Here is a 12,228-nt window from a genome sequence, read left to right on the forward strand (position 1 = left end):
GCAAAGGTCCCAAAGTGGACCTAAGACACTGATAATTTCTCAAAATTACCATCGAGTTTCCAAGAGTAATAACTGCTACATATTCAGAGACTTCTGCATTTAGAATACATTTTTGGCATAAGCTTCTCCAGGATGAACTGTAATTGACTACATAGTTTCAACGGTTTAACAGTGCGGGGGTGAAAACAACACTTATAAAGATCAATTTCCTTCTGCCATGACAGAAAGAAGCACCCAGGATAAAGCTAATCTGGAGTTGGTCCCAGGACTTTTTCCTCTGCTTTTGCTTGCCTGCCCTCTATTCATCCCCAGTAACCTTCTCAGCAGAGCTCCAAAGAAGGTTCTTTTCAACATCTGCCTTAATATATTTGGTAGCACTCATCTTGCCTCATCATACAATAAAAACCACAGGCACACCTGGGAAGATATTTTCATTCTCTAGACTCATGCTGTGAAAATCTTCTAATCCGTCCTGCATATATTAGTTACCAGGGGAACAGCTCTTCTAGGCCCAGGAAAGGGATAAAATGGCTAACACCACTGTTTACACTTACTGAAATCACTGGGGAGGCTGTGGTTCAGATTCCTATAAAATTCTGTCCTATGTGCTTTTTTCAATCCTGTGCAAAGGCCAAAGTCAGAAAGCTTCACATGGCCCTAAGGGGAAGAAGAAACAAGGTACGGATGAACACTCAGGAACGTGGAACAGACGTTATATCCTCCAGCTCCTTAGCAGATCCATTACAGCTCCACTACAAAGTATGCTTTTTTTGTATAGGGAAAAATAAATAAAAAATAAAATTTTAAAAGATCCTATTATACTAAATACTACTAATAAAAGAATTTCAATTTTTATATATTATCTTTTCGCCCACACATAAACTTGCCAACACAGCTGAACCCTCCATGGCATCTAAAGATACTTTTACCACTTCTTTAAAAAAAAAAAAAAAAAAGATTTTATTTATTTATTTGACAGAGATAGAGAGAGAGCACAAGCAAGCAGAGTGACAGACAGAGGGGGAGAGGGAGAAGCAGACTCCCGGCTGAGCAGAGAGCCTGACACGGGGCTCAATTCCAGGACCCTGGGATCGTGACTTGAGCCAAAGGTAGACGCTTAACTGACTGAGCCACCCAGACTCCCCCGCCCCTTTTTTTAAGTAGACTCCATACCAGCGTGGAGCTCAATGTGGGCCTTGTGCTCAAGACTCCCTGATCAAGACCTGAGCTGAGATCAAGAGTCAGACTCTTAACCAACTGAACACCCAGGCGCCCCTCTTTCACTACTTCTTAAACTCACTCAAATATTCCTCTGTGTTTCTACATGGTTTTCAAAATCACCATTTTTAATGTCTACATAATATTCGAATGACTTAGGAGCTGCCTTCGGCCCCGGTCATGATCCCAGTGTTCTGGGATTGAGCCCTGCGTCGGGCTCCCTGCTCGGCAGGAAGTCTTCTTCTCCCTCTCCTGCTCTTGCGCTCACACACGTTCTCTCTCTCTCTCTTTCCCTCTCAAATAAATAAATAAAATCTTAAAAAAAAAATTCAAATGACTTAGTACATCATTATTTACCTAACCACCCTCCTAATTCTGGATGCTTACTCCATTTCTGATTTTTCACTCTCATGTAATGTGGATTCTAAGGACCCCTGTGATAGAGTCTCTGTTCCCAACCCTAACCACGCATGGTACAGAGGATGGTGTAAATAAATGATTGTTAGTTAAATAATGAGTAAATGAACAAATCGTTGTTCATGTAACTTCTCCTCTTGAATTGTTTCATTATGATACAGTCCAAGGAATAAATTATTCCAAAGACAGAGAATTAATGTTATTGCATAGTTCCTGACAAATGTTACTATACTGTATTTTAATCATAAGTGTCTGGCTTTATCATTCTCTTCAAGGAAAACTCACAACTTCTCTGAGCCAGGCCCCATGCTTTAAACATGCCATCTCATTTATAACTCTTACGCCACCGTCAATGACTCAGACTCGTTAAGTAGCTTGCTGGTGAAATGGCAGAACCAATGCCAGAAATCAACCTATATTCCTTTTCTCCAGACCAGGATTACCTACTCTCTCCAACCCCCTGATCTCACCTGGAAAACGGAAATAATGGTATCTTCCTGGCAGGAATGATGAGAATTAATGCATGGAAGGCTCCTAACCTAGTGCCTGGCACGTAACAGGTCCTGAGGAAGAGGCAGGTGTTCTTGGGGTGGTGAAATTTCAGGTAGATAAGGAAGTAAAGCCAAAAACAGGGCAGGGAATCTTGATGCTCAGGGATCTACACTGCTCAAGGTCTCACGATTGGAAGTGGTGTGGCCAAGGTTTAAGCCCCAGTGACTTCAACATCTGTGGTACACCTTCCTTCAGGACATCCTTATGCCTTAACATACCAACTTCTCAGGATACAAGGAGGCTACAGAAGCCCTGCTCAGATGGATCAGGTTTTATATTGTTTTGTTCTGAAGAAATCCCATTCGGTTTGGCCATATCTCTGTGTGTGTGGGTGTGTGTGTGTGTGTACACACGCACGCACAACAAAGTAAACTGCCAAACGAAGACAGGTTTGAGCTTGCTAACCTGGTATCATTTTTTTTTTCAGATTTGCAAATAACCTGTTGCACAAGTCAAGGAACAGTTTAACTACTAGTTCTCAAAACTACATTTTACCTGGATACCTCTAAGAAAGGAACGTGTCTTAAAAAGCAGTATGTGAAGCAAGTGCTAGTCAAGGCTACATTTTCAGGGAATTCTGTGGCTACTCTACGTACGCAGCAGGAACTCAGAACTTCTGCAGCTGCACTTCTAGAATCTGTATGGCTGAACACCTACATAAGCCTGCTCGTGGGAACATTTTTCTACAAGTCTGGGCTAGCATCCTGTAGAGAGCAAATGTGCACCTAAAGGGGTTCCGCACTCCTCCTCAGCTACATTGAGGCCCCAAGTCCTTGGCTTTCAGTATGTTTGCTGGACCTCCACAGAGACTACAGGGTGCAACTAAGCCTGCTAAGATACCCGGGGCCCAGGACCAGGGCATCTGAACCCAACCACATGAAGTAGGGCCAGCGCACTATTAAAAATATATCTGAACAGAATGACATAGAAGAATAATTTTATATACACTAACATTTTAAAAGCAGAATACCAAGCTACTTTTAGGATATTAACTATATATAAATTATAGACACAAGCAGTAAAGGTACTGAAGCTATTGTACCAAAATAGTAGCTATCTTTGAATGATGAGATTATAGGTATTTTTCTTCTTTATAACTCTTCGTACTGTTCGAATTTTCTACTATGTATACACATTATTCTTATGATGAAGAAAAAAGCTACTAACCAGAAGAAATTATTTGGTAAATCTCCTGCCACCTTGAAACTTTATCTAAGTTTTTTAAAGAAAGTATACCAAAAAAAAAGGAAGGAAGGAAGGAAGGAAGGAAGGAAGGAAGGAAGGAAGGAAAGAAAGAAAGAAAGAAAGAAAGAAAGAAAGAAAGAAAGAAGAAAAAAAGTATACCAAAAGTTCAGGTTTTTCAAAGATCACAAGAAAATTATCAAAAGACAGCAAGAGGGGTGCCTAGCTGACTCAGGCAGTGGAGCATGCTTGATCTCAGGGCTGTGAGTTCGAACCCCACACTGGGTATAGAGATTAAATAAATACAACTTTAAAAAAGAATGGCAAGAAAGAAAAATATCCTAAGAATTAAATTGACTGTCCTACGTAAAAGAAAAATTCAGTCCAGACAACAATTCTGTGTAACAGAGCATAACATCCTAAAAATTTTAGAGCTGGAAGGGACTCTGGAGCTTCTCTGGATCAATATATTCACTTTATAGATACATGAGGTCTGGACAGTGGGGAAACTTGCCAAGGAGCAGCCAGCAATCTAGCAGCACAGGCATTCTCTTCTCATTTGCTATGAGTTTAAGAACCAAGCAAGTGAACTCATTTGCATATCTAAAGAAAAATACAAAGAGGCCAGTACAGAGGTTGAGTAGGACTCTTCTTTAAGCAGAGGGCAAATGAGCTGGAACCTGAACTTTGGGATAGACTGTTGTTGTTTTTGTTTGCCTAACTTCCTGGTTCTTGGCTGGGTTCCTCAACTAATAAGGTTGCCCAACAGAGGGGTTCCCAACAGGTAAAGCATTAGTAGAGTTAATTACATGCTAGGAAAAGATGACTATCTTTGGCTTTATTATAAAATAAGCTTCTAAATCAATTTTCTTCTTAATCATTTTCAAAAATGTCCATTATTAAGAAGGCTGTTCGATCGAATTATAGAATCATACTCCTTTCAGAAAAGGGAAGTAACAGCAAACTTACCGGTAAAAAAAAAAGAGAGAGAGAGAGAGAAATATACAAGGCAGTTCCCAGCTCCCTTACCATGATTATCACAAGTGGCGCAGGTGTGAAAGCGGAGACTGCCCAGGTGAGGAAACACACACGGGCATGCCACTCCCCTAGCACAGTACCTTGCTGTCCAGGAGAAGGTTGTCTGGCTTGATGTCTCTGTGGATGAATCCAAGCTGGTGAATGGAGTCTATGGCTAACACTGTTTCTGCTATATAAAACTGAGTCTCCTCTTCCGTCAGGGTATCTTTTTTCATTAATAGGGTCATCATGTCCCCTGGAAACAAGAAGACACAAGCCACCACACACACACACACACACACACACACACACACACACACACACACACAACAATACATGAGTAAGTGCCAGTTTTCAGATAGTTCTTCCCTATCTGCCTACATAAGGCAGTGCTAAACAGGCTCTTTTGTGTTCCAGAAACTGACCCCACACTGCCAATATAGGTGGAATTGGGAAGTAGTCTCTAACACTTAAAGGTAAAATTCACAGCCACAGAGAGCAAAATGCTTTTAACCGAATCTGATGCTGACCACTGAGCAGTGATTTCCACTGTACTTTGGAAAGCAAAAGGAAAGTTCTCTCCCTCCCTCCCTCCCTCCCTCTCTCTTTCTCTCTCACACACACACACACACACACACACACACACACACAGACACACACACACAATTTGCTTAGGGTAATTATTTGGACTGGGGGAAAAAATTACTTTACTTTTCACTTTGCCTGCACACTTCTCTGTACCCAGAACCAACTGGCATTTCCACACAGGTTACATTGCCACTGTTAATAGATAGAGGCCGAAACGCCAAACAAAAACTAAATATATGAAGAGGCTGAAAACAAGGTCTCCAGTCTCTACTTAACAAAACACTTGAACGTAAACAAATAAAAAGGTGGGATTTAGGTAGCAGAGTGTAAGTCAACAAAAGTTAAAAAGGAAGTGAAAATGCTGTCTACTGGGGTATGTAACGGCTGCCTCCCCAAAGTGCAAAGGGAACACCTCCCAAGATCAGTGGAGTTTTTTCTCCAGTGTTTTATTTAGTTCAATATACACCGATATGCTTTATGCAACTTTTACAACACAGTATCAGTAGTCTAGCAGTTAAAAGGTAAACTCCCTAGTTCTCCGCAAAGTCAAAATTTAATTATTTCAGCTTAATAACAGCAACATAAAATGGCGGAAAAAAAAAAAAAGACTCTGATCCTAACTCAGTGGTTAGACAAAAGCAAAGCAAAGAAAGTATGTATAAGTAGTTTAAAGCTAAGAGAAACAGGAAAGATTCAGTTTAGATTCCATATAAAGCCATTTATGGTCAGAAAACAGGGAAAAGAGAAAGAAGCCTCTGATTTTAACAGAGCATCATGCTGCTTTCTAGATTTCATTTATAACTTTGGGGGAATTTTTTGTATTCTTGGAAAAAAGGGGATATTTTACGCTGAGGCAAAAATCAAACCATTTATTAAAATGCTCTCTTTTCTTGACCCAAGACTTGAAAAACAGGATTCCCGAATCACTCTCGGCAGCTACGTATTCAGTCTGGAGGCACACCGGAGACGTGGAGCGGTGCACTCAGGCCAGCTCTAGGGTAGCTGTGTGGCCTCAGCGCTGTGGCCCAGGAGAGGAGCCAGCGGCCTCACCTGTGCGAGTTTGCCCAGATGATCAGAGAGCTCAGGGCAGATGGTCTATGGCTCTGCAGGCCAGCTCCACCGGGTGCAAAGGGCAGGGTCAGGAGCCATGAGGAGCTATGGAAGATGGCGCATGTGAGGCTTGAGGAGACACGTGTCAAGGGGCTGGGGACCGAGCTGGTTCTGATGGCATCTAAATGTTCAAAAGTTGCTCCTCGTTCTACCACACAGACTCTTTCCTAACTTTCGTCAATAGTTCATTAATTATTAATGAACAACTGATGACCCTAGATCTAAATAAAGGTTATCACAGGATCAAAATATTATGCCACAGTTGTATTTGTTTTGCTACAGAACCAAAAAGAGAAAAAGTTTTCTTTTTTCCCCACCAGTTTGCTCACAGCTCATCTGCTCCCTGGCACACAGACTGTGTTCCCCAGAACAGATGGTATGTTCTCTCATGGGTTTACTTTGGAGCAGTCTTAGGACATACACATGCTGAATGTAAAACTTGAAATCTCAGAAATGAGAAACTGTTTCTGGCTACTAATACAGGTAATGAGAAAGTCACTCCTTATTAATATAAGTTACAGAAAAAGAAACAAAAAAGTTGAAGCAAAGAATGTAATAGCTTCAATTTGGTCACTGGGGTAACTGATTATACATGATTCCCATTGACAGGAGAGCAGGCAGAGTCCCTATTTTATTCCTATACATTGAAAAAGAAAAAGAAAAGAAAGAAATGTCCATCTGAAGTCATGAGAATGAATGAGAAGGTTACTTTAATGGCACTAAGAATTGTAGAAAGGCACCCCAGCACAAGACAGGTTACTGACCTCCTTTATAGACCTAAAAAAGATACAGAAAGCAACTCTGTGAGCACGATTAAAAGTAGGAAGGAGGGTTAATTGACGTGAGAGAGAAACCACAGAACAAAAAGGAAAAATGACCTTTCATCGTCAAGTAATTACCTCCAGGCAGGAACTCCATGATTAGGTAGAGGTTTAGCTTATCCTGAAAACTATAGAACATTTTCACAACCCACAAACTGTCTGCCTCCACTAGAATGTCGCGCTCCGCACGAATGTGGCCGACCTGGAGGTACACGCATTTGATTAATGACAAGCCTTGCTCTGCTTCATTCGACTGCATATTTGTTTAAACAATTTCAATACTGTTCGAGTATTAAATTGTGATGCAAAAGATCTAACTTCTGCTCAGGCAAACGTATGAACTCAAAACGGACAACATTTGACTTGAAGGTATTCAGTCATACACCTGAGTGATGAAAGGCTTAAAAAAATAACACAATGAACGGCTGTAATGCAAACGGCAACTTTCGCAGTGCTATAAATTAAACCTGATTAATTAAAACTACCATTGTTCCAATAACCTTTTATGACAAAAATTAAGTCCCCAAGATGAGCCCCCTCTTAAACAAGTCCCACCTCAGGCCTGCGGGGGTATCTGCAATGACAGTGCCCTGGTGGGCAGTTCCAGAATACTATTCCACAGCACTCAGTTCACTGCTGTGCACAGAGTAAGCGCTCAGTTCTTACTGAACTGAAATGTAAGAACACCTAAGAAAAGTTACTGATTCAAATTTCTGATATTTCCAGTTTTCTGCTCTTATAAACTATCTAGCTAAAGAGACCAAGTTGCCAAAGGTTTGGGAGAACTAGCAGAATTCATTAAAATAATGTTTTATTATCAAATTTACCTTATTTACCTTGAACATGTAATAGTAATCAAAACACTGCTGCATGTTATCACATCCCATCCCCCCCTTACATAAGTGTCACCAGATGCAAAGCTGGGTTTAATCAGGTCTATGTTTATTAAGACCCAGTCCAATCCTTGAATAGAGGTTTTGTTCTTAACATACACTGTGGGGCTTGAGTTCTACTCTACGTTCAGAGGTGAAGGTGTACCAAGGCTCACGAACTGGCACTTCTGCGGCAAACTCGGCCCATGGTTGTTGTTTTGTTTGCTACGACGTTCTATACGCTTGCTTGTTTTACTGGAATGTCTTCAGCAAAGTCAGGCACTTGCTCTTCCAGCTGGACGCAGCTCCCACCCCTCTCCCGTCTTACATGCAACCTGCCTCATTCTTCCCGCAGGCCTCACGGCACTTGAGTCTACAGATTTCGGTTTCAAGGCTCTACTAAAATTGTTTGGGAACTTTTTAAATAGCTTCGATGTCGCAGAAAATTTCCGTTTTGTACATCTCTACTTAGGGTACGAGGGTGGGAAAATGGAAGAGAAGGGTGGTAAGGGACAATGTTAGGAAATCATGAAGAAGCTGAGTAAGGGCAGATGCTTTCCCTCAGCTTTCATACAGAAGCAAAGATTTTGGGAAACACTCATGCCACCCGCTCGACTGCAGCTGGGGCCAGGCCCTGGGCATTAGCAGACAGGAAGACTGCGCGAGTCAATCTCCACCTGCCTCTCCTCTCCTGGCTGTGGAGAAAGCCTCTACTTGCTGCAGGGAGCCAAAGAAATGGGGAGGCACTACGACTACCACTCGTCAGTCACCCTGGAGGACAGAACGGTGACTGCCACGTTCTCTGCTTGTCAAGGGGAAAGCTATAGGCCACCTGTGCACACCTTGCCCTTCTGTCCTAGCACTGAACAGCAGCCGGGAACCTCAAGATCTAGGAGTGGGGTCAGGCAAATATAGGGTCAGGGAGGGAAGAACCAGAGGTGCAACTCACATCACAGGCTCCCCTTCCCGGCTCTACACATATCTAATGGGGTGGGGAATGACATGCTAGTTGTCTCCTGAGCACTAGAAAAGCAGAGATAAAAGTCCGTTTTTTGTCCCATCCTAATACGATACTGGCATCACCATTGGTGGTTGTCCTTTTGCAATGTAAGAGACACATGAAGAAACTAGCTAAACGCTGGTCTCTTATCCTTTAAAATTTATTTTCCGAAGAGCAAAATTTCCACCCTATGGATCAGAATAACAACCTGAACTCTCAGTAAATAGCTTTAATTCCTGTTCAGTTTAGTAAAAGCAAACAAAAAACTTCTCCTATGGATAAGACACCTCTACCTACAAAAAATTAGGCTCTGAATCCAAACTCTGTCAGCCCTACCGAAAAGTGATGGGTCTGCACCGGTCCGCTTCCTCTCACACCCTAGCACAGACTACGCTTCAAGACGCCCAACCCAGGCAGCGTGCGTGGCCAGAAACTTTAACTGGACCACACTGAGATCAAACCCAGGGAGCAGAGTCCAGCAGCAAGGTGAGCTAACAATTCAGTTAATGCACTGTTTAAAATCCTAATTTTCGGGGCGCCTGGGTGGCACAGCGGTTAAGCATCTGCCTTCGGCTCAGGGCGTTATCCCGGCATGATGGGATCGAGCCCCACATCAGGCTCCTCCGCTATGAGCCTGCTTCTTCCTCTCCCACTCCCCCTGTTTGTGTTCCCTCTCTCGCTGGCTGTCTCTATCTCTGTCAAATAAGTAAATAAAATCTTAAAAAAAAAAAAATCCTAATTCTCAAAGAAAGTCCCTCTATTCTCATGTAGGAGAATTTTAGAAAATGATTTTGAAGAAGGTACAATATTCAAAAAACCGTGTTTACACCCTGTGTTTGAATCGTCCTCAGTGACCACACTGGGCAACTGGCACGTGCTATGAAGGGTCAGTAAGTGAAAGTCGTCTCGCACGCTTCTTTCTACAATGAGATTCTGAACACTAATTATTTGATAAAGGAATGTTTTCAGCCTTGGTTAAAACTACAGGAAATAGTTCTTGTAAAAATAAAACTTACTTATGAAATACAAAATATACTGACTAATCAATACAGTTTAACATGTCCCTTTTCAAGACTAACTGAAACTCTTTCAGTGCCTACACCCATACCACACACTAATTTTTAGATAATACATAAAATAGGGCTGTTGAGCATTGAGCGAGGTTGGTATTAGCATAAGCTATGGTGCCTGAAGGTTCAGTGCCAGGGTATTTGATACTCTGAACCAAAATTCCTACAAGTCTAAGCTTACGGGTAGCACATGAGAATTGAAGAGAAAATAAAAACTCCAAATTGTGACTGGCACTTAAAAGGAGGGCAGAAAACCCTCAGCGATTATGTCTCCTCTCAAGAGGCAGAAGGGACTGGGTGTGGGCCGGTCTCCATCCTTGCTCTTGCACTCTGTACTCAGAGCTCTCCTTGCCACAGGGGCTCTCTTTGCCCTCCTGGAGCATCTGATTACAGGACATATGCAGGTATCACCCACTACTGTTCTTAAGCAAACCACTGAATGAAATTAGATTAACAGAAAGGCAGCATTCTTGCTTTTAATATACTGCCCAATATTTAAAATTTTATTTTGCATAAAGTACTTCTGCATCTTATAAATCTATATGCAAAGTAGGTTTGGATTTTAGAAAGCGTTCTTAATCCTTAAAAGAGAATTTGCACTGCTTCTGCCGTTTGCATTAGATTTTTTCAAATTCATTCAGAAAGAAGACTGCTCTCTTGGATAATAACGAGTTACGCAGAAGACCAAACTTTGGTTGAGTGTACAGAATGAAGCACATAAGGACACATTTTAGATTGCAAATTCCAAATTCAAGTTTCTAAGTCTCAGTTCCAAGGTATACATATACAATTTCTCTCAGCATTCAGTAGGAACACGCTGCCACAGCAAGTGTGACCTCAAGAACAGGCTCTTTGTGACAAGCACAGCTTGTGATCAACTTGAAGACACAAACAGCAGATGCTAATAGGTTTTCCACTTTTAAAAGACCACACAGCATAAGGCATTATTTGTCCTTTTAATATATATGTGACTGCTTCTTTGTTGGGAAAAGAAAAGTAATATTACATGTATATGCATATATGACAGTGCTACAGGAAACTGTAATAAGAAAATACATTTCAAATAAACAAAAAGAACAGTTTTATGTGACAAAAAAATTTATAAGCTGACTAAAATCACTGCTACAATTGTGGTTTACCTGCTCTTTTTCAAGCATATCTGCTTTACGGAGTATTTTCATTGCATACACATGCCCTGTATCTTTCTTCTGAACAAGCCGCACCTAAAAGTCGTAAAAGAAATGCCAAGTCAAAAGTTCACAATGTCAAGCTAGTGCTTTCATGTGTTACAGGAAATAATTCAGACTGAAAAAGTATTACAATATTAATATAAGCAACCAGCAATAACCAAGCAGAAAAAAGTGCTTTTTAATGTTCCAAAATGGATATATTTATTATACACCGTGAAGCCAGCCCTGGAAACATTCTCAAACATCTCCACATCTGAACAGCTTTGGCTCCCTAGCTGAACAAATCAATCTAATTTAAAACCCTCACTTTAGTACTTAAGAACTCATTACACCCGCGGCACATGTCATCCAGTCAGCTCAGAAACCCTAAGGAAGCGATGACTACAATGTCTGAAACAATAGCAAAAGCTCATGCGTAGGAAAAATGTCTAGAAAGAAAAAAAAAAAAACCTAAAATGTATAATTAGGGAAATGGGGTTTTATGCGTTTTCCTTTCTCTTTTTTTATCTTCCAATGTTTTTAGAAAGAACAGATAACTTTACGATGAAAAGAAAACTAATGGTCTGCAAACCCAAAGATAAACTTCTTGGCAAGTCCCTGTACATCCTCCCCCCGCCCCCAGATATGTATGCTTCCTTCTCTCTGCACCTTTCTTCATGTTTTTCCTGAGTCCCACGTCCCTTCCTCATCAATCAGAAAGCCCTTTTAGAGGTGGTTACCGTACCTTTCCCTCTCTCCACAAACCAACAGGGATTCTGAACACTGAGGGATCAATTTAATCTTTCACCTGTGCTTCTAAGTACGTACTCACATTTCCCCTGGGTATGTTTTTAATCATATGCTGCTCCTTTTATACAAAGTTAATGAAACTATTGCATCAGTAAGTCGTTCTCTTTGGGTGTATTCCATTAATGAAGATGACCTGGCACGGGCTCATTCAAACCCTCCCCAAATGACTGCCCTTGTGACCGAGCAGGATGTATCTACAGGACCAGGTGGGACAAAGCTGCAAATGCTTTCAACTCTCTCTCACTACCTGTATAACCCATTTCTATAAATTCTGTCTCCTGGGGCCATCATTTCGAACAACAGCAATCTGGTGGGAAGAAATAAAGGGTGGAGATATGCTGTTAGTTTGCTCCTGGAGAGGCAGTGTGATGCTGAGAAAAGCAAGAGCTTTAAGTCCAGGAA

The 12,228-nt window shown here is 41.4% G+C and overlaps 1 protein-coding gene across 4 annotated transcripts in view; it reads right to left on the reverse strand.

The window, feature by feature from the left end:
* STK38 (serine/threonine kinase 38) overlaps positions 1-12,228 on the reverse strand; it is a 40,291-nt gene that overhangs the window by 10,221 nt on the left and 17,842 nt on the right. For all 4 annotated transcript variants that reach the window (XM_045777813.2, XM_045777811.2, XM_045777812.2 and 1 more), the window contains exons 5-8: positions 10,987-11,070; positions 6,984-7,107; positions 4,488-4,642; positions 555-657 (exon numbers count right to left, since the gene is read on the reverse strand). In XM_045777813.2, coding sequence (XP_045633769.1) covers positions 555-657; positions 4,488-4,642; positions 6,984-7,107; positions 10,987-11,070 — 466 coding nt within the window. The remainder of the gene's footprint in view (positions 1-554; positions 658-4,487; positions 4,643-6,983; positions 7,108-10,986; positions 11,071-12,228) is intronic.

Source organism: Ursus americanus, chromosome 32 (assembly GCF_024610735.1).
Source record: "Ursus americanus isolate L20-20 chromosome 32, mUrsAme1.1.p, whole genome shotgun sequence".
NCBI lineage: Eukaryota > Metazoa > Chordata > Mammalia > Carnivora > Ursidae > Ursus > Ursus americanus.